This window comes from Oncorhynchus tshawytscha, linkage group LG01 (genome assembly GCF_018296145.1).
Source record: "Oncorhynchus tshawytscha isolate Ot180627B linkage group LG01, Otsh_v2.0, whole genome shotgun sequence".
Taxonomy (NCBI): Eukaryota; Metazoa; Chordata; class Actinopteri; order Salmoniformes; family Salmonidae; genus Oncorhynchus; species Oncorhynchus tshawytscha.
Window position 1 is genome coordinate 3,866,840 of NC_056429.1, and position 19,172 is coordinate 3,886,011.

At 50.9% G+C, this 19,172-nt stretch overlaps 1 protein-coding gene across 1 annotated transcript in view; it reads right to left on the minus strand.

The window, feature by feature from the left end:
* The window catches only part of iqch (IQ motif containing H), a 140,353-nt gene that overhangs the window by 61,015 nt on the left and 60,166 nt on the right, over positions 1–19,172 (minus strand). The window contains exon 14 of the mRNA XM_042327623.1: positions 326–598. Coding sequence (XP_042183557.1) covers positions 326–598 — 273 coding nt within the window. The remainder of the gene's footprint in view (positions 1–325; positions 599–19,172) is intronic.

Genomic DNA, 19,172 nt, shown 5'->3' on the forward strand with positions numbered 1-19,172 from the left:
TGTTTCCCATACCAATACAGTATGTTTCCCATACCAATACAGTATGTTTCCCATACCAATACAGCATACCAATACAGCATGTTTCCCATACCAATACAGTATGTTTCCCATACCAATACAGTATGTTTCCCATACCAATACAGCATACCAATACAGTATGTTTCCCATACCAATACAGTATGTTTCCCATACCAATACAGTATGTTTCCCATACCAATACAGCCATTTTAATTTAATTAAATTGATAGAGAGAAGAAGAAGAATACCTGTTGAATTGATAGAAGAAGAATACCTGTTGAATTGATAGAGAGAAGAAGAAGAATACCTGTTGTAAGGAGTATATGTCCCACTGTCCTGGGGGCACGGTGACCCCTGCGCCAGTAAAGATCCTCCTGCCTCCAGACTTGGTGCTGTAGAGCCGGGCCACAGCAGGTTCTGGCCCCAGGAGGGGTACCCCCAGCACATCAGCCACTGCCAGGTCATCGAAGTGGGCCACACCACCCACCATGTAGGCCTGCTGACCCTGGATCAGGTTACGGATCCGTCGCAGGGTTCGAGGGCTGTACTTCAACAGCGTGGACAGACACATGTTGTGGGTCTAGATGGAGCCGAGAGGAAGATTTTAAAAAAATTAGTACACCCCTCTGAGTACTTCTTTCTAACCTCTCTAGGCTACCGGTCAACCCTGACAGGTACATGCAGGGATGGAATTGAAGGATTATGGGTACTGGCTAACCTGAGCCAGGCTAGTAGGTTGTGATTTCTACTTACAGGCCCTTCCCAACAATGCAAAGAGAGAAGAAGAAAAAATGACTAACTACAGGATTTAACAGTCTTATGGTTCTTAAGCTAAGAACCCTGTGGTGGTCCCCCAGCCCCTTCTCCTCCTAACAGAACAGAGGAAGTAGAGGAAGTAGATAACTGTGGTGGTCCCCCAGCCCCTTCTCCTCCTAACAGAACAGAGGAAGTAGAGGAAGTAGATAACTGTGGTGGTCCCCCAGCCCCTTCTCCTCCTAACAGAACAGAGGAAGTAGAGGAAGTAGATAACTGTGGTGGTCCCCCAGCCCCTTCTCCTCCTAACAGAACAGAGGAAGTAGATAACTGTGGTGGTCCCCCAGCCCCTTCTCCTCCTAACAGAACAGAGGAAGTAGAGGAAGTAGATAACTGTGGTGGTCCCCCAGCCCCTTCTCCTCCTAACAGAACAGAGGAAGTAGAGGAAGTAGATGACTGTGGTGGTCCCCCAGCCCCTTCTCCTCCTAACAGCACAGAGGAAGTAGAGGAAGTAGATAACTGTGGTGGTCCCCCAGCCCCTTCTCCTCCTAACAGAACAGAGGAAGTAGAGGAAGTAGATAACTGTGGTGGTCCCCCAATAGCCCCTTCTCCTCCTAACAGAACAGAGGAAGTAGAGGAAGTAGATAACTGTGGTGGTCCCCCAGCCCCTTCTCCTCCTAACAGAACAGAGGAAGTACAAGAAGTAGATAACTGTGGTGGTCCCCCAGCCCCTTCTCCTCCTAACAGCACAGAGGAAGTAGAGGAAGTAGATAACTGTGGTGGTCCCCCAGCCCCTTCTCCTCCTAACAGCACAGAGGAAGTAGAGGAAGTAGATAACTGTGGTGGTCCCCCAGCCCCTTCTCCTCCTAACAGAACAGAGGAAGTAGATAACTGTGGTGGTCCCCCAGCCCCTTCTCCTCCTAACAGAACAGAGGAAGTAGAGGAAGTAGATAACTGTGGTGGTCCCCTAGCCCCTTCTCCTCCTAACAGAACAGAGGAAGTAGATAACTGTGGTGGTCCCCCAGCCCCTTCTCCTCCTAACAGAACAGAGGAAGTAGAGGAAGTAGATAACTGTGGTGGTCCCCCAGCCCCTTCTCCTCCTAACAGAACAGAGGAAGTAGATAACTGTGGTGGTCCCCCAGCCCCTTCTCCTCCTAACAGAACAGAGGAAGTAGAGGAAGTAGATAACTGTGGTGGTCCCCAGCCCCTTCTCCTCCTAACAGAACAGAGGAAGTAGAGGAAGTAGATAACTGTGGTGGTCCACCAGCCCCTTCTCATCCTAACAGAACAGAGGAAGTAGAGGAAGTAGATAACTGTGGTGGTCCCCCAGCCCCTTCTCCTCCTAACAGCACAGAGGAAGTAGAGGAAGTAGATAACTGTGGTGGTCCCCCAGCCCCTTCTCCTCCTAACAGAACAGAGGAAGTAGATAACTGTGGTGGTCCCCCAGCCCCTTCTCCTCCTAACAGCACAGAGGAAGTAGATAACTGTGGTGGTCCCCCAGCCCCTTCTCCTCCTAACAGAACAGAGGAAGTAGAAGAAGTAGATAACTGTGGTGGTCCCCCAGCCCCTTCTCCTCCTAACAGAACAGAGGAAGTAGATAACTGTGGTGGTCCCCCAGCCCCTTCTCCTCCTAACAGAACAGAGGAAGTAGAGGAAGTAGATAACTGTGGTGGTCCCCTAGCCCCTTCTCCTCCTAACAGAACAGAAGTAGATAACTGTGGTGGTCCCCCAGCCCCTTCTCCTCCTAACAGAACAGAGGAAGTAGAAGAAGTAGATAACTGTGGTGGTCCCCCAGCCCCTTCTCCTCCTAACAGAACAGAGGAAGTAGATAACTGTGGTGGTCCCCCAGCCCCTTCTCCTCCTAACAGAACAGAGGAAGTACAAGAAGTAGATAACTGTGGTGGTCCCCCAGCCCCTTCTCCTCCTAACAGAACAGAGGAAGTAGAGGAAGTAGATAACTGTGGTGGTCCCCAGCCCCTTCTCCTCCTAACAGAACAGAGGAAGTAGAGGAAGTAGATAACTGTGGTGGTCCCCCAGCCCCTTCTCCTCCTAACAGAACAGAGGAAGTAGATAACTGTGGTGGTCCCCCAGCCCCTTCTCCTCCTAACAGAACAGAGGAAGTAGATAACTGTGGTGGTCCCCCAGCCCCTTCTCCTCCTAACAGAACAGAGGAAGTAGATAACTGTGGTGGTCCACAGCCCCTTCTCATCCTAACAGAACAGAGGAAGTAGATAACTGTGGTGGTCCCCCAGCCCCTTCTCCTCCTAACAGAACAGAGGAAGTAGATAACTGTGGTGGTCCCCAGCCCCTTCTCATCCTAACAGAACAGAGGAAGTAGATAACTGTGGTGGTCCCCCAGCCCCTTCTCCTCCTAACAGAACAGAGGAAGTAGATAACTGTGGTGGTCCACCAGCCCCTTCTCCTCCTAACAGCACAGAGGAAGTAGAGGAAGTAGATAACTGTGGTGGTCCCCCAGCCCCTTCTCCTCCTAACAGAACAGAGGAAGTAGATAACTGTGGTGGTCCCCTAGCCCCTTCTCCTCCTAACAGAACAGAGGAAGTAGAGGAAGTAGATAACTGTGGTGGTCCCCCAGCCCCTTCTCCTCCTAACAGAACAGAGGAAGTAGAGGAAGTAGATAACTGTGGTGGTCCCCCAGCCCCTTCTCCTCCTAACAGAACAGAGGAAGTAGAGGAAGTAGATAACTGTGGTGGTCCCCCAGCCCCTTCTCCTCCTAACAGAACAGAGGAAGTAGAGGAAGTAGATAACTGTGGTGGTCCCCCAGCCCCTTCTCCTCCTAACAGAACAGAGGAAGTAGAGGAAGTAGATAACTGTGGTGGTCCCCCAGCCCCTTCTCCTCCTAACAGAACAGAGGAAGTAGAGGAAGTAGATAACTGTGGTGGTCCCCCAGCCCCTTCTCCTCCTAACAGAACAGAGGAAGTAGAGGAAGTAGATAACTGTGGTGGTCCCCAGCCCCTTCTCCTCCTAACAGAACAGAGGAAGTAGAGGAAGTAGATAACTGTGGTGGTCCCCCAGCCCCTTCTCCTCCTAACAGAACAGAGGAAGTAGATAACTGTGGTGGTCCCCCAGCCCCTTCTCCTCCTAACAGCACAGAGGAAGTAGCGGAAGTAGATAACTGTGGTGGTCCCCCAGCCCCTTCTCCTCCTAACAGAACAGAGGAAGTAGAGGAAGTAGATAACTGTGGTGGTCCCCCAGCCCCTTCTCCTCCTAACAGAACAGAGGAAGTAGAGGAAGTAGATAACTGTGGTGGTCCCCCAGCCCCTTCTCCTCCTAACAGAACAGAGGAAGTAGAGGAAGTAGATAACTGTGGTGGTCCCCCAGCCCCTTCTCCTCCTAACAGAACAGAGGAAGTAGAGGAAGTAGATAACTGTGGTGGTCCCCCAACCCCTTCTCCTCCTAACAGAACAGAGGAAGTAGATAGATAACTGTGGTGGTCCCCCAGCCCCTTCTCCTCCTAACAGAACAGAGGATGTAGAGGAAGTAGATAACTGTGGTGGTCCCCTAGCCCCTTCTCCTCCTAACAGCACAGAGGAAGTAGCGGAAGTAGATAACTGTGGTGGTCCCCTAGCCCCTTCTCCTCCTAACATTGTAACATCAGTGATGATTAGCAGTATCAATTAAGTCAGTTTGAATTAACCTTTAAACCAAGAACATCAATTCAAAAATTCCCATTAAAAATCTACTTTAATTATTCATTGGACAGAACTAGTAGAATGAGGAAACCCTGAAATAATACTGTTCAATTAATTATGAATACATTAGTTTCCGTTCAGTATAATATGTTTACCTTATGTATTATCCTAAATGTCTTCATATGAAACTCATTACAAGGTAATAGAAATGCCTGATGCAGATTAATAAAATGGAACTGTTTTTCAGAGTGCACAGTACAGCGAATCCTCCCTTTCTCCTCCCGGATCTGACCAAACTTCACCTCCTCTGGCACCCCCTAGGGGAGCATTTTCAAACTGCACTTTTCAACTCCACACTATAAAGGGGGGAACGTTGCTCTCTCTCACTCTCTCAGTCAACATTCGTTTGAGAGTACATTCTTCTGGTCTTTAAATAAAATCTCTGATGTAAGTTTACTTCTATAGGGACTGCACTACTTATTGAATTCAATAAATGTCAAAGTAAGCAAGAAAAACACAGGTTGACAGGGTTTTTATATTGTCTTTATTTAAGTAGACGAGTCAGCTAAGAACAAATTATTATTTACAATGACGGCCTACCCCTGATTCACCATCCTGACCGCTGCCTGATTCACCTTCCTGACCGCTGCCTGATTCACCTGATTCACCTTCCTGACCGCTGCCTGATTCACCTTCCTGATGGCTGCCTGATTCACCTGATTCACCTTCCTGACCGCTGCCTGATTCACCTTCCTGACCGCTGCCTGATTCACCTGATTCACCATAATGACCACTGCCTGATTCACCTGATTCACCATAATGACCGCTGCCTGATCCACCATCCTGACCGCTGCCTGATTCACCATAATGATCGCTGCCTGATTCAACTGATTCACCATAATGACCGCTGCCTGATTCACCATAATGATCGCTGCCTGATTCGCCATAATGACCGCTGCCTGATTCACCTGATTCCCCATAATGACCGCTGCCTGATTCACATGATTCCCCATAATGACCGCTGCCTGATTCACCTGATTCCCCATAACGACCGCTGCCCGATTCACCATCCTGACCGCTGCCTGATTCACCATAATGATCGCTGCCTGATTCACCTGATTCACCATAATGACCACTGCCTGATTCACCATCCTGACCGCTGCCTGATTCACCATAATGATCGCTGCCTGATTCACCTGATTCACCATAATGACCGCTGCCTGATTCACCATCCTGACCGCTGCCTGATTCACCATAATGATCGCTGCCTGATTCACCTGATTCACCATAATGACCGCTGCCTGATTCACCATCCTGACCGCTGCCCGATTAACCATACTGACCGCTGCCTGATTCACCATCCTGACCACTGCCTAATTCACCATAATGACCGCTGCCTGATTCACCATAATGACCGCTGCCTGACTCACCATAATGACCACTGCCTGATTCACCATAATGACCACTGCCTGATTCACCATCCTGACCGCTGCCTGATTCTCCATAATGACCGCTGCCTGATTCACCATAATGACCGCTGCCTGATTCACCATAATGACCACTGCCTGATTCACCTGAATCACCATAATGACCACTGCCTGATTCCCCATAATGACCACTGCCTGATTCACCATCCTGACCGCTGCCTGATTCACCTTCCTGACCGCTGCCTGATTCACCTTACTGACCACTGCCTGATTCACCTTCCTGACCGCTGCCTGATTCACCTGATACACCTTCCTGACCGCTGCCTGATTGACCATAATGATCGCTGCCTGATTCACCATCCTGACCGCTGCCTGATTAACCATACTGACCGCTGCCTGATTCACCTGATTCCCCATAATGACCGCTGCCTGATTCACCTGATTCCCCATAACGACTGCTGCCTGATTCACCATCCTGACCGCTGCCTGAATCCCCATAATGATCGCTGCCTGATTCACCTGATTCACCATAATGACCGCTGCCTGATTCACCATCCTGACCACTGCCTAATTCACCATAATGACCGCTGCCTGATTCACTCTGATTCCCCATAACGACCGCTGCCCGATTCACCATCCTGACCGCTGCCTGAATCACCATAATGATCGCTGCCTGATTCACCTGATTCACCATAATGACCGCTGCCTGGTTCACCATCCTGACCGCTGCCTGATTAACCATACTGACCGCTGCCTGATTCACCATAATGACCACTGCCTGATTCACCTGAATCACCATAATGACCACTGCCTGATTCCCCATAATGACCACTGCCTGATTCACCATAATGACCGCTGCCTGATTCACCATCCTGACCGCTGCCTGATTCACCTTCCTGACCGCTGCCTGATTCACCTTCCTGACCGCTGCCTGATTCACCTTCCTGACCGCTGCCTGATTCACCATAATGACTGCTGCCTGATTCACCTGATTCACCATAATGACCGCTGCCTGATTCACCATAATGACCGCTGCCTGATTCACCATCCTAACCACTGCCTGATTCACCATACTGACCGCTGCCTGATTCACCATAATGACCACTGCCTGATTCACCATCCTGACCGCTGCCTGATTCGCCATAATGACCGCTGCCTGATTCACTATAATGACCGCTGCCTGATTCACCATCCTGACCACTGCCTGATTCACCTGATTCAACATAATGACCGCTGCCTGATTCACCATAATGACCGCAGCCTGATTCAACATAATGACCGCTGCCTGATTCCCCATAATGACATCTCTGCCTGATTCACCATAATGACCACTGCCTGATTCACCTGATTCACCACAATGACCGCAGCCTGATTCAACATAATGACCGCTGCCTGATTCACCATAATGACCACTGCCTGATTCACCTTCCTGACCGCTGCCTGATTCACCTGATTCACCATCCTGACCGCTGCCTGATTCACCATAATGACCGCTGCCTGATTCACAATCCGACCACTGCCTGATTCACCATAATGACCACTGCCTGATTCACCATAATGACCACTGCCTGATTCACCATAATGACCACTGCCTGATTCACCTTCCTGACCGCTGCCTGATTCACCTGATTCACCATCCTGACCGCTGCCTGATTCACCATAATGACCGCTGCCTGATTCACAATCCGACCACTGCCTGATTCACCATAATGACCACTGCCTGATTCACCATAATGACCACTGCCTGATTCACCATAATGACCACTGCCTGATTCACCATAATGACCACTTCCTGATTCACCATCCTGCCCGCTGCCTGATTCACCATCCTGACCGCTGCCTGATTCACCATAATGACCGCTGCCTGATTCACCATAATGACATCTCTGCCTGATTCACCATAATGACCGCTGCCTGATTCACCATAATGACCACTGCCTGATTCACCTTCCTGACCGCTGCCTGATTCACCTGATTAACCATCATGACCTGCCTGATTCACCATAATGACCGCTGCCTGATTCACAATCCGACCGCTGCCTGATTCACCATAATGACCACTGCCTGATTCTCCATAATGACCGCTGCCTGATTCACGATCCTGACCGCTGCCTGATTCACCTGATTCACCATCCTGACCGCTGCCTGATACACCTGATTCACCATCCTGACCGCTGCCTGATTCACCATAATGATCACTTCCTGATTCACCATCCTGACCGCTGCCTGATTCACATTCCTGACCGCTGCCTGATTCACCATCCTGACCGCTGCCTGATTCTCCATAATGACCGCTGCCTGATTCACGATCCTGACCGCTGCCTGATTCACCTGATTCACGATCCTGACCGCTGCCTGATTCACCATCCTGACCGCTGCCTGATTCACCATAATGACCGCTGCCTGATTCACCATAATGACCACTGCCTGATTCACCTTCCTGACCGCTGCCTGATTCACCTGATTCACCATCCTGACCGCTGCCTGATTCACCATAATGACCGCTGCCTGATTCACCATAATGACCACTGCCTGATTCACCTTCCTGACCGCTGCCTGATTCACCTGATTAACCATCATGACCGCTGCCTGATTCACCATAATGACCGCTGCCTGATTCACAATCCGACCGCTGCCTGATTCACCATAATGACCGCTGCCTGATTCTCCATAATGACCGCTGCCTGATTCACGATCCTGACCGCTGCCTGATTCACCTGATTCACCATCCTGACCGCTGCCTGATACACCTGATTCACCATCCTGACCGCTGCCTGATTCACCATAATGATCGCTTCCTGATTCACCATCCTGACCGCTGCCTGATTCACCTTCCTGACCGCTGCCTGATTCACCATCCTGACCGCTGCCTGATTCTCCATAATGACCGCTGCCTGATTCACGATCCTGACCGCTGCCTGATTCACCTGATTCACGATCCTGACCGCTGCCTGATTCACCATCCTGACCGCTGCCTGATTCACCATAATGACATCTCTGCCTGATTCACCATAATGACCGCTGCCTGATTCACCATAATGACCACTGCCTGATTCACCTTCCTGACCGCTGCCTGATTCACCTGATTCACCATCCTGACCGCTGCCTGATTCACCATAATGACCGCTGCCTGATTCACCATAATGACCACTGCCTGATTCTCCATAATGACCGCTGCCTGATTCATGATCCTGACCGCTGCCTGATTCACCTGATTCACCATCCTGACCGCTGCCTGATTCTCCATAATGACCGCTGCCTGATTCACGATCCTGACCGCTGCATGATTCACCTGATTCACCATCCTGACCGCTGCCTGATTCACCATAATGACCACTTCCTGATTCACCATCCTGACCGCTGCCTGATTCACCATAATGACCACTGCCTGATTCTCCATAATGACCGCTGCCTGATTCACCATCCTGACCGCTGCCTGATTCACCTGATTCACCATCCTGACCGCTGCCTGATTCACCATCCTGACCGCTGCCTGATTCACCATAATGACCACTTCCTGATTCACCATCCTGACCGCTGCCTGATTCACCTTCCTGATGCCTGATTCACCATCCTGACCGCTGCCTGATTCACCATAATGACCACTGCCTGATTCACCTGATTCACCATCCTGACCGCTGCCTGATTCACCATTCACCATAATGACCGCTGCCTGATTCACCATAATGACCGCTGCCTGATTCACCATAATGACCACTGCCTGATTCACCTGATTCACCATCCTGACCGCTGCCTGATTCACCATAATGACCGCTGCCTGATTCACCATAATGACCACTGCCTGATTCTCCATAATGACCGCTGCCTGATTCATGATCCTGACCGCTGCCTGATTCACCTGATTCACCATCCTGACCGCTGCCTGATTCTCCATAATGACCGCTGCCTGATTCACGATCCTGACCGCTGCATGATTCACCTGATTCACCATCCTGACCGCTGCCTGATACACCTGATTCACCATCCTGACCGCTGCCTGATTCACCATAATGACCACTTCCTGATTCACCATCCTGACCGCTGCCTGATTCTCCATAATGACCGCTGCCTGATTCACCATCCTGACCGCTGCATGATTCACCTGATTCACCATCCTGACCGCTGCCTGATTCACCTGATTCACCATCCTGACCGCTGCCTGATTCACAATAATGACCACTGCCTGATTCACCATCCTGACCGCTGCCTGATTCACCTTCCTGACCGCTGCCTGATTCACCATAATGACCACTGCCTGATTCACCTGATTCACCATCCTGACCGCTGCCTGATTCACCTGATTCACCATAATGACCGCTGCCTGATTCACCATCCTGACCGCTGCCTGATTCCCCATAATGAACGCTGCCTGATTCACCATAATGACCGCTGCCTGATTCACCATCCTGACCGCTGCCTGATTCACCTTCCTGACCGCTGCCTGATTCACCTTCCTGACCGCTGCCTGATTCACCATAATGACTGCTGCCTGATTCACCTGATTCACCTTCCTGACCGCTGCCTGATTCACCATAATGACTGCTGCCTGATTCACCTGATTCACCATAATGACCGCTGCCTGATTCACCATACTGACCGCTGCCTGATTCACCTGATTCACCTTCCTGACCACTGCCTGATTCACCATACTGACCGCTGCCTGATTCACCATAATGACCGCTGCCTGATTCACCATCCTGACCGCTGCCTGATTCGCCATAATGACCGCTGCCTGATTCACCATAATGACCACGCCTGATTCACCATCCTGACCACTGCCTGATTCACCTGATTCAACATAATGACTGCTGCCTGATTCACCTGATTCACCATAATGACCGCAGCCTGATTCAACATAATGACCGCTGCCTGATTCCCCATAATGACATCTCTGCCTGATTCACCATAATGACCACTGCCTGATTCACCTGATTCACCATAATGACCGCAGCCTGATTCAACATAATGACCGCTGCCTGATTCACCATAATGACCACTGCCTGATTCACCTTTCTGACCGCTGCCTGATTCACCTGATTCACCATCCTGACCGCTGCCTGATTCACCATAATGACCGCTGCCTGATTCACAATCCGACCGCTGCCTGATTCACCATAATGACCACTGCCTGATTCACCATAATGACCACTGCCTGATTCACCATAATGACCACTGCCTGATTCACCATAATGACCACTTCCTGATTCACCATCCTGCCCGCTGCCTGATTCACCATCCTGACCGCTGCCTGATTCACCATAATGACATCTCTGCCTGATTCACCATAATGACCGCTGCCTGATTCACCATAATGACCACTGCCTGATTCACCTTCCTGACCGCTGCCTGATTCACCTGATTAACCATCATGACCGCTGCCTGATTCACCATAATGACCGCTGCCTGATTCACCATAATGACCGCTGCCTGATTCACCATAATGACCACTGCCTGATTCACCTGATTCACCATCCTGACCGCTGCCTGATTCACCATAATGACCGCTGCCTGATTCACCATAATGACCACTGCCTGATTCTCCATAATGACCGCTGCCTGATTCATGATCCTGACCGCTGCCTGATTCACCTGATTCACCATCCTGACCGCTGCCTGATTCTCCATAATGACCGCTGCCTGATTCACGATCCTGACCGCTGCATGATTCACCTGATTCACCATCCTGACCGCTGCCTGATACACCTTCCAGACCGCTGCCTGATTCACCATCCTGACCGCTGCCTGATTCACCATAATGACCACTTCCTGATTCACCATCCTGACCGCTGCCTGATTCACCATAATGACCACTGCCTGATTCACCATCCTGACCGCTGCCTGATTCACCTTCCAGACCGCCTGCCTGATTCACCATCCTGACCGCTGCCTGATTCACCTAATTCACCATGCCTGATTCACCTGATTCACCATCCTGACCGCTGCCTGATTCACCTGATTCACCATAATGACCGCTGCCTGATTCACCATAATGACCACTGCCTGATTCACCTGATTCACCATCCTGACCGCTGCCTGATTCACCTGATTCACCATCCTGACCGCTGCCTGATTCCCCATAATGAACGCTGCCTGATTCACCATAATGACCGCTGCCTGATTCACCATCCTGACCGCTGCCTGATTCACCTTCCTGACCGCTGCCTGATTCACCTTCCTGACCGCTGCCTGATTCACCATAATGACTGCTGCCTGATTCACCTGATTCACCTTCCTGACCGCTGCCTGATTCACCATAATGACTGCTGCCTGATTCACCTGATTCACCATAATGACCGCTGCCTGATTCACCATAATGACCGCTGCCTGATTCACCTTCCTGACCACTGCCTGATTCACCATACTGACCGCTGCCTGATTCACCATAATGACCGCTGCCTGATTCACCATCCTGACCGCTGCCTGATTCGCCATAATGACCGCTGCCTGATTCACCATAATGACCACGCCTGATTCACCATCCTGACCACTGCCTGATTCACCTGATTCAACATAATGACTGCTGCCTGATTCACCTGATTCACCATAATGACCGCAGCCTGATTCAACATAATGACCGCTGCCTGATTCCCCCATAATGACATCTCTGCCTGATTCACCATAATGACCACTGCCTGATTCACCTGATTCACCATAATGACCGCAGCCTGATTCAACATAATGACCGCTGCCTGATTCACCATAATGACCACTGCCTGATTCACCTTCCTGACCGCTGCCTGATTCACCTGATTCACCATCCTGACCGCTGCCTGATTCACCATAATGACCGCTGCCTGATTCACAATCCGACCGCTGCCTGATTCACCATAATGACCACTGCCTGATTCACCATAATGACCACTGCCTGATTCACCATAATGACCACTGCCTGATTCACCATAATGACCACTTCCTGATTCACCATCCTGCCCGCTGCCTGATTCACCATCCTGACCGCTGCCTGATTCACCATAATGACATTTCTGCCTGATTCACCATAATGACCGCTGCCTGATTCACCATAATGACCACTGCCTGATTCACCATAATGACATCTCTGCCTGATTCACCATAATGACCGCTGCCTGATTCACCATAATGACCACTGCCTGATTCACCTTCCTGACCGCTGCCTGATTCACCTGATTCACCATCCTGACCGCTGCCTGATTCACCATAATGACCGCTGCCTGATTCACCATAATGACCACTGCCTGATTCTCCATAATGACCGCTGCCTGATTCACCATCCTGACCGCTGCCTGATTCACCTGATTCACCATCCTGACCGCTGCCTGATTCTCCATAATGACCGCTGCCTGATTCACGATCCTGACCGCTGCCACCTGATTCACCATCCTGACCGCTGCCTGATTCACCATAATGACCACTGCCTGATTCACCATCCTGACCGCTGCCTGATTCTCCATAATGACCGCTGCCTGATTCATGATCCTGACCGCTGCCTGATTCACCTGATTCACCATCCTGACCGCTGCCTGATTCACCATCCTGACCGCTGCCTGATTCACCATAATGACCACTGCCTGATTCACCATCCTGACCGCTGCCTGATTCACCTTCCTGACCGCTGCCTGATTCACCATCCTGACCGCTGCCTGATTCACCATAATGACCACTGCCTGATTCACCTGATTCACCATCCTGACCGCTGCCTGATTCACTTGATTCACCATAATGACCGCTGCCTGATTCACCATAATGACCGCTGCCTGATTCACCATAATGACCACTGCCTGATTCACCTGATTCACCATCCTGACCGCTGCCTGATTCACCATAATGACCGCTGCCTGATTCACCATAATGACCACTGCCTGATTCTCCATAATGACCGCTGCCTGATTCATGATCCTGACCGCTGCCTGATTCACCTGATTCACCATCCTGACCGCTGCCTGATTCTCCATAATGACCGCTGCCTGATTCACGATCCTGACCGCTGCATGATTCACCTGATTCACCATCCTGACCGCTGCCTGATACACCTGATTCACCATCCTGACCGCTGCCTGATTCACCATAATGACCACTTCCTGATTCACCATCCTGACCGCTGCCTGATTCTCACCATAATGACCGCTGCCTGATTCACCATCCTGACCGCTGCCTGATTCACCTGATTCACCATCCTGACCGCTGCCTGATTCACCTGATTCACCATCCTGACCGCTGCCTGATTCACCATAATGACCACTTCCTGATTCACCATCCTGACCGCTGCCTGATTCACCTTCCTGACCGCTGCCTGATTCACCATAATGACCACTGCCTGATTCACCTGATTCACCATCCTGACCGCTGCCTGATTCACCTGATTCACCATAATGACCGCTGATTCACCATCCTGACCGCTGCCTGATTCCCCATAATGAACGCTGCCTGATTCACCATAATGACCGCTGCCTGATTCACCATCCTGACCGCTGCCTGATTCACCTTCCTGACCGCTGCCTGATTCACCTTCCTGACCGCTGCCTGATTCACCATAATGACTGCTGCCTGATTCACCTGATTCACCTTCCTGACCGCTGCCTGATTCACCATAATGACTGCTGCCTGATTCACCTGATTCACCATAATGACCGCTGCCTGATTCACCATCCTGACCGCTGCCTGATTCACCTGATTCACCTGACCTGACCACTGCCTGATTCACCATACTGACCGCTGCCTGATTCACCATAATGACCGCTGCCTGATTCACCATCCTGACCGCTGCCTGATTCGCCATAATGACCGCTGCCTGATTCACCATAATGACCACGCCTGATTCACCATCCTGACCACTGCCTGATTCACCTGATTCAACATAATGACTGCTGCCTGATTCACCTGATTCACCATAATGACCGCAGCCTGATTCAACATAATGACCGCTGCCTGATTCCCCATAATGACATCTCTGCCTGATTCACCATAATGACCACTGCCTGATTCACCTGATTCACCATAATGACCGCAGCCTGATTCAACATAATGACCGCTGCCTGATTCACCATAATGACCACTGCCTGATTCACCTTTCTGACCGCTGCCTGATTCACCTGATTCACCATCCTGACCGCTGCCTGATTCACCATAATGACCGCTGCCTGATTCACAATCCGACCGCTGCCTGATTCACCATAATGACCACTGCCTGATTCACCATAATGACCACTGCCTGATTCACCATAATGACCACTGCCTGATTCACCATAATGACCACTTCCTGATTCACCATCCTGCCCTGCTGCCTGATTCACCATCCTGACCGCTGCCTGATTCACCATAATGACATCTCTGCCTGATTCACCATAATGACCGCTGCCTGATTCACCATAATGACCACTGCCTGATTCACCTTCCTGACCGCTGCCTGATTCACCTGATTAACCATCATGACCGCTGCCTGATTCACCATAATGACCGCTGCCTGATTCACCATAATGACCGCTGCCTGATTCACCATAATGACCACTGCCTGATTCACCTGATTCACCATCCTGACCGCTGCCTGATTCACCATAATGACCGCTGCCTGATTCACCATAATGACCACTGCCTGATTCTCCATAATGACCGCTGCCTGATTCATGATCCTGACCGCTGCCTGATTCACCTGATTCACCATCCTGACCGCTGCCTGATTCTCCATAATGACCGCTGCCTGATTCACGATCCTGACCGCTGCATGATTCACCTGATTCACCATCCTGACCGCTGCCTGATACACCTTCAGACCGCTGCCTGATTCACCATCCTGACCGCTGCCTGATTCACCATAATGACCACTTCCTGATTCACCATCCTGACCGCTGCCTGATTCACCATAATGACCACTTCCTGATTCACCATCCTGACCGCTGCCTGATTCACCTTCCAGACCGCTGCCTGATTCACCATCCTGACCGCTGCCTGATTCACCATAATGACCACTGCCTGATTCACCTGATTCACCATCCTGACCGCTGCCTGATTCACCTGATTCACCATAATGACCGCTGCCTGATTCACCATAATGACCACTGCCTGATTCACCTGATTCACCATCCTGACCGCTGCCTGATTCACCTGATTCACCATCCTGACCGCTGCCTGATTCCCCATAATGAACGCTGCCTGATTCACCATAATGACCGCTGCCTGATTCACCATCCTGACCGCTGCCTGATTCACCTTCCTGACCGCTGCCTGATTCACCTTCCTGACCGCTGCCTGATTCACCATAATGACTGCTGCCTGATTCACCTGATTCACCTTCCTGACCGCTGCCTGATTCACCATAATGACTGCTGCCTGATTCACCTGATTCACCATAATGACCGCTGCCTGATTCACCATAATGACCGCTGCCTGATTCACCTTCCTGACCACTGCCTGATTCACCATACTGACCGCTGCCTGATTCACCATAATGACCGCTGCCTGATTCACCATCCTGACCGCTGCCTGATTCGCCATAATGACCGCTGCCTGATTCACCATAATGACCACGCCTGATTCACCATCCTGACCACTGCCTGATTCACCTGATTCAACATAATGACTGCTGCCTGATTCACCTGATTCACCATAATGACCGCAGCCTGATTCAACATAATGACCGCTGCCTGATTCCCCATAATGACATCTCTGCCTGATTCACCATAATGACCACTGCCTGATTCACCTGATTCACCATAATGACCGCAGCCTGATTCAACATAATGACCGCTGCCTGATTCACCATAATGACCACTGCCTGATTCACCTTCCTGACCGCTGCCTGATTCACCTGATTCACCATCCTGACCGCTGCCTGATTCACCATAATGACCGCTGCCTGATTCACAATCCGACCGCTGCCTGATTCACCATAATGACCACTGCCTGATTCACCATAATGACCACTGCCTGATTCACCATAATGACCACTGCCTGATTCACCATAATGACCACTTCCTGATTCACCATCCTGCCCGCTGCCTGATTCACCATCCTGACCGCTGCCTGATTCACCATAATGACATTTCTGCCTGATTCACCATAATGACCGCTGCCTGATTCACCATAATGACCACTGCCTGATTCACCTTCCTGACCGCTGCCTGATTCACCTGATTAACCATCATGACCGCTGCCTGATTCACCATAATGACCGCTGCCTGATTCACAATCCGACCGCTGCCTGATTCACCATAATGACCGCTGCCTGATTCACGATCCTGACCGCTGCCTGATTCACCTGATTCACCATCCTGACCGCTGCCTGATACACCTGATTCACCATCCTGACCGCTGCCTAATTCACCATAATGATCACTTCCTGATTCACCATCCTGACCGCTGCCTGATTCACCTTCCTGACCGCTGCCTGATTCACCATCCTGCCCGCTGCCTGATTCTCCATAATGACCGCTGCCTGATTCACGATCCTGACCGCTGCCTGATTCACCTGATTCACGATCCTGACCGCTGCCTGATTCACCATCCTGACCGCTGCCTGATTCACCATAATGTCATCTCTGCCTGATTCACCATAATGACCGCTGCCTGATTCACCATAATGACCACTGCCTGATTCACCTTCCTGACCGATGCCTGATTCACCTGATTCACCATCCTGACCGCTGCCTGATTCACCATAATGACCGCTGCCTGATTCATGATCCTGACCGCTGCCTGATTCACCTGATTCACCATCCTGACCGCTGCCTGATTCTCCATAATGACCGCTGCCTGATTCACAATCCTGACCGCTGCATGATTCACCTGATTCACCATCCTGACCGCTGCCTGATACACCTGATTCACCATCCTGACCGCTGCCTGATTCACCATAATGACCACTTCCTGATTCACCATCCTGACCGCTGCCTGATTCACCTTCCTGACCGCTGCCTGATTCACCATCCTGACCGCTGCCTGATTCACCATAATGACCACTGCCTGATTCACCTTCCTGACCGATGCCTGATTCACCTGATTCACCATCCTGACCGCTGCCTGATTCACCATAATGACTGCTGCCTGATACACCTGATTCACCATACTGACCGCTGCCTGATTCACCATAATGACCGCTGCCTGATTCACCATCCTGACCGCTGCCTGATTCACCATAATGACCACTGCCTGATTCACCTTCCTGACCGATGCCTGATTCACCTGATTCACCATCCTGACCGCTGCCTGATTCACCATAATGACTGCTGCCTGATTCACCTGATTCACCATAATGACCGCTGCCTGATTCACCATAATGACCGCTGCCTGATTCACCTTCCTGACCACTGCCTGATTCACCATACTGACCGCTGCCTGATTCACCATAATGACCGCTGCCTGATTCACCATCCTGACCGCTGCCTGATTCACCATAATGACCACTGCCTGATTCACCTTCCTGACCGCTGCCTGATTCACCTGATTCACCATCCTGACCGCTGCCTGATTCACCATAATGACCGCTGCCTGATTCACATCCGACCGCTGCCTGATTCACCATAATGACCACTGCCTGATTCACCATAATGACCACTGCCTGATTCACCATAATGACCACTGCCTGATTCACCATAATGACCACTTCCTGATTCACCATCCTGCCCGCTGCCTGATTCACCATCCTGACCGCTGCCTGATTCACCATAATGACATCTCTGCCTGATTCACCATAATGACCGCTGCCTGATTCACCATAATGACCACTGCCTGATTCACCTTCCTGACCGCTGCCTGATTCACCTGATTAACCATCATGACCGCTGCCTGATTCACCATAATGACCGCTGCCTGATTCACCATCCGACCGCTGCCTGATTCACCATAATGACCGCTGCCTGATTCACGATCCTGACCGCTGCCTGATTCACCTGATTCACCATCCTGACCGCTGCCTGATACACCTGATTCACCATCCTGACCGCTGCCTGATTCACCATAATGATCACTTCCTGATTCACCATCCTGACCGCTGCCTGATTCACCTTCCTGACCGCTGCCTGATTCACCATCCTGACCGCTGCCTGATTCTCCATAATGACCGCTGCCTGATTCACGATCCTGACCGCTGCCTGATTCACCTGATTCACGATCCTGACCGCTGCCTGATTCACCATCCTGACCGCTGCCTGATTCACCATAATGACATCTCTGCCTGATTCACCATAATGACCGCTGCCTGATTCACCATAATGACCACTGCCTGATTCACCTTCCTGACCGCTGCCTGATTCACCATAATGACCACTTCCTGATTCACCATCCTGACCACTGCCTGATTCACCTTCCTGACCGCTGCCTGATTCACCATCCTGACCGCTGCCTGATTCACCAT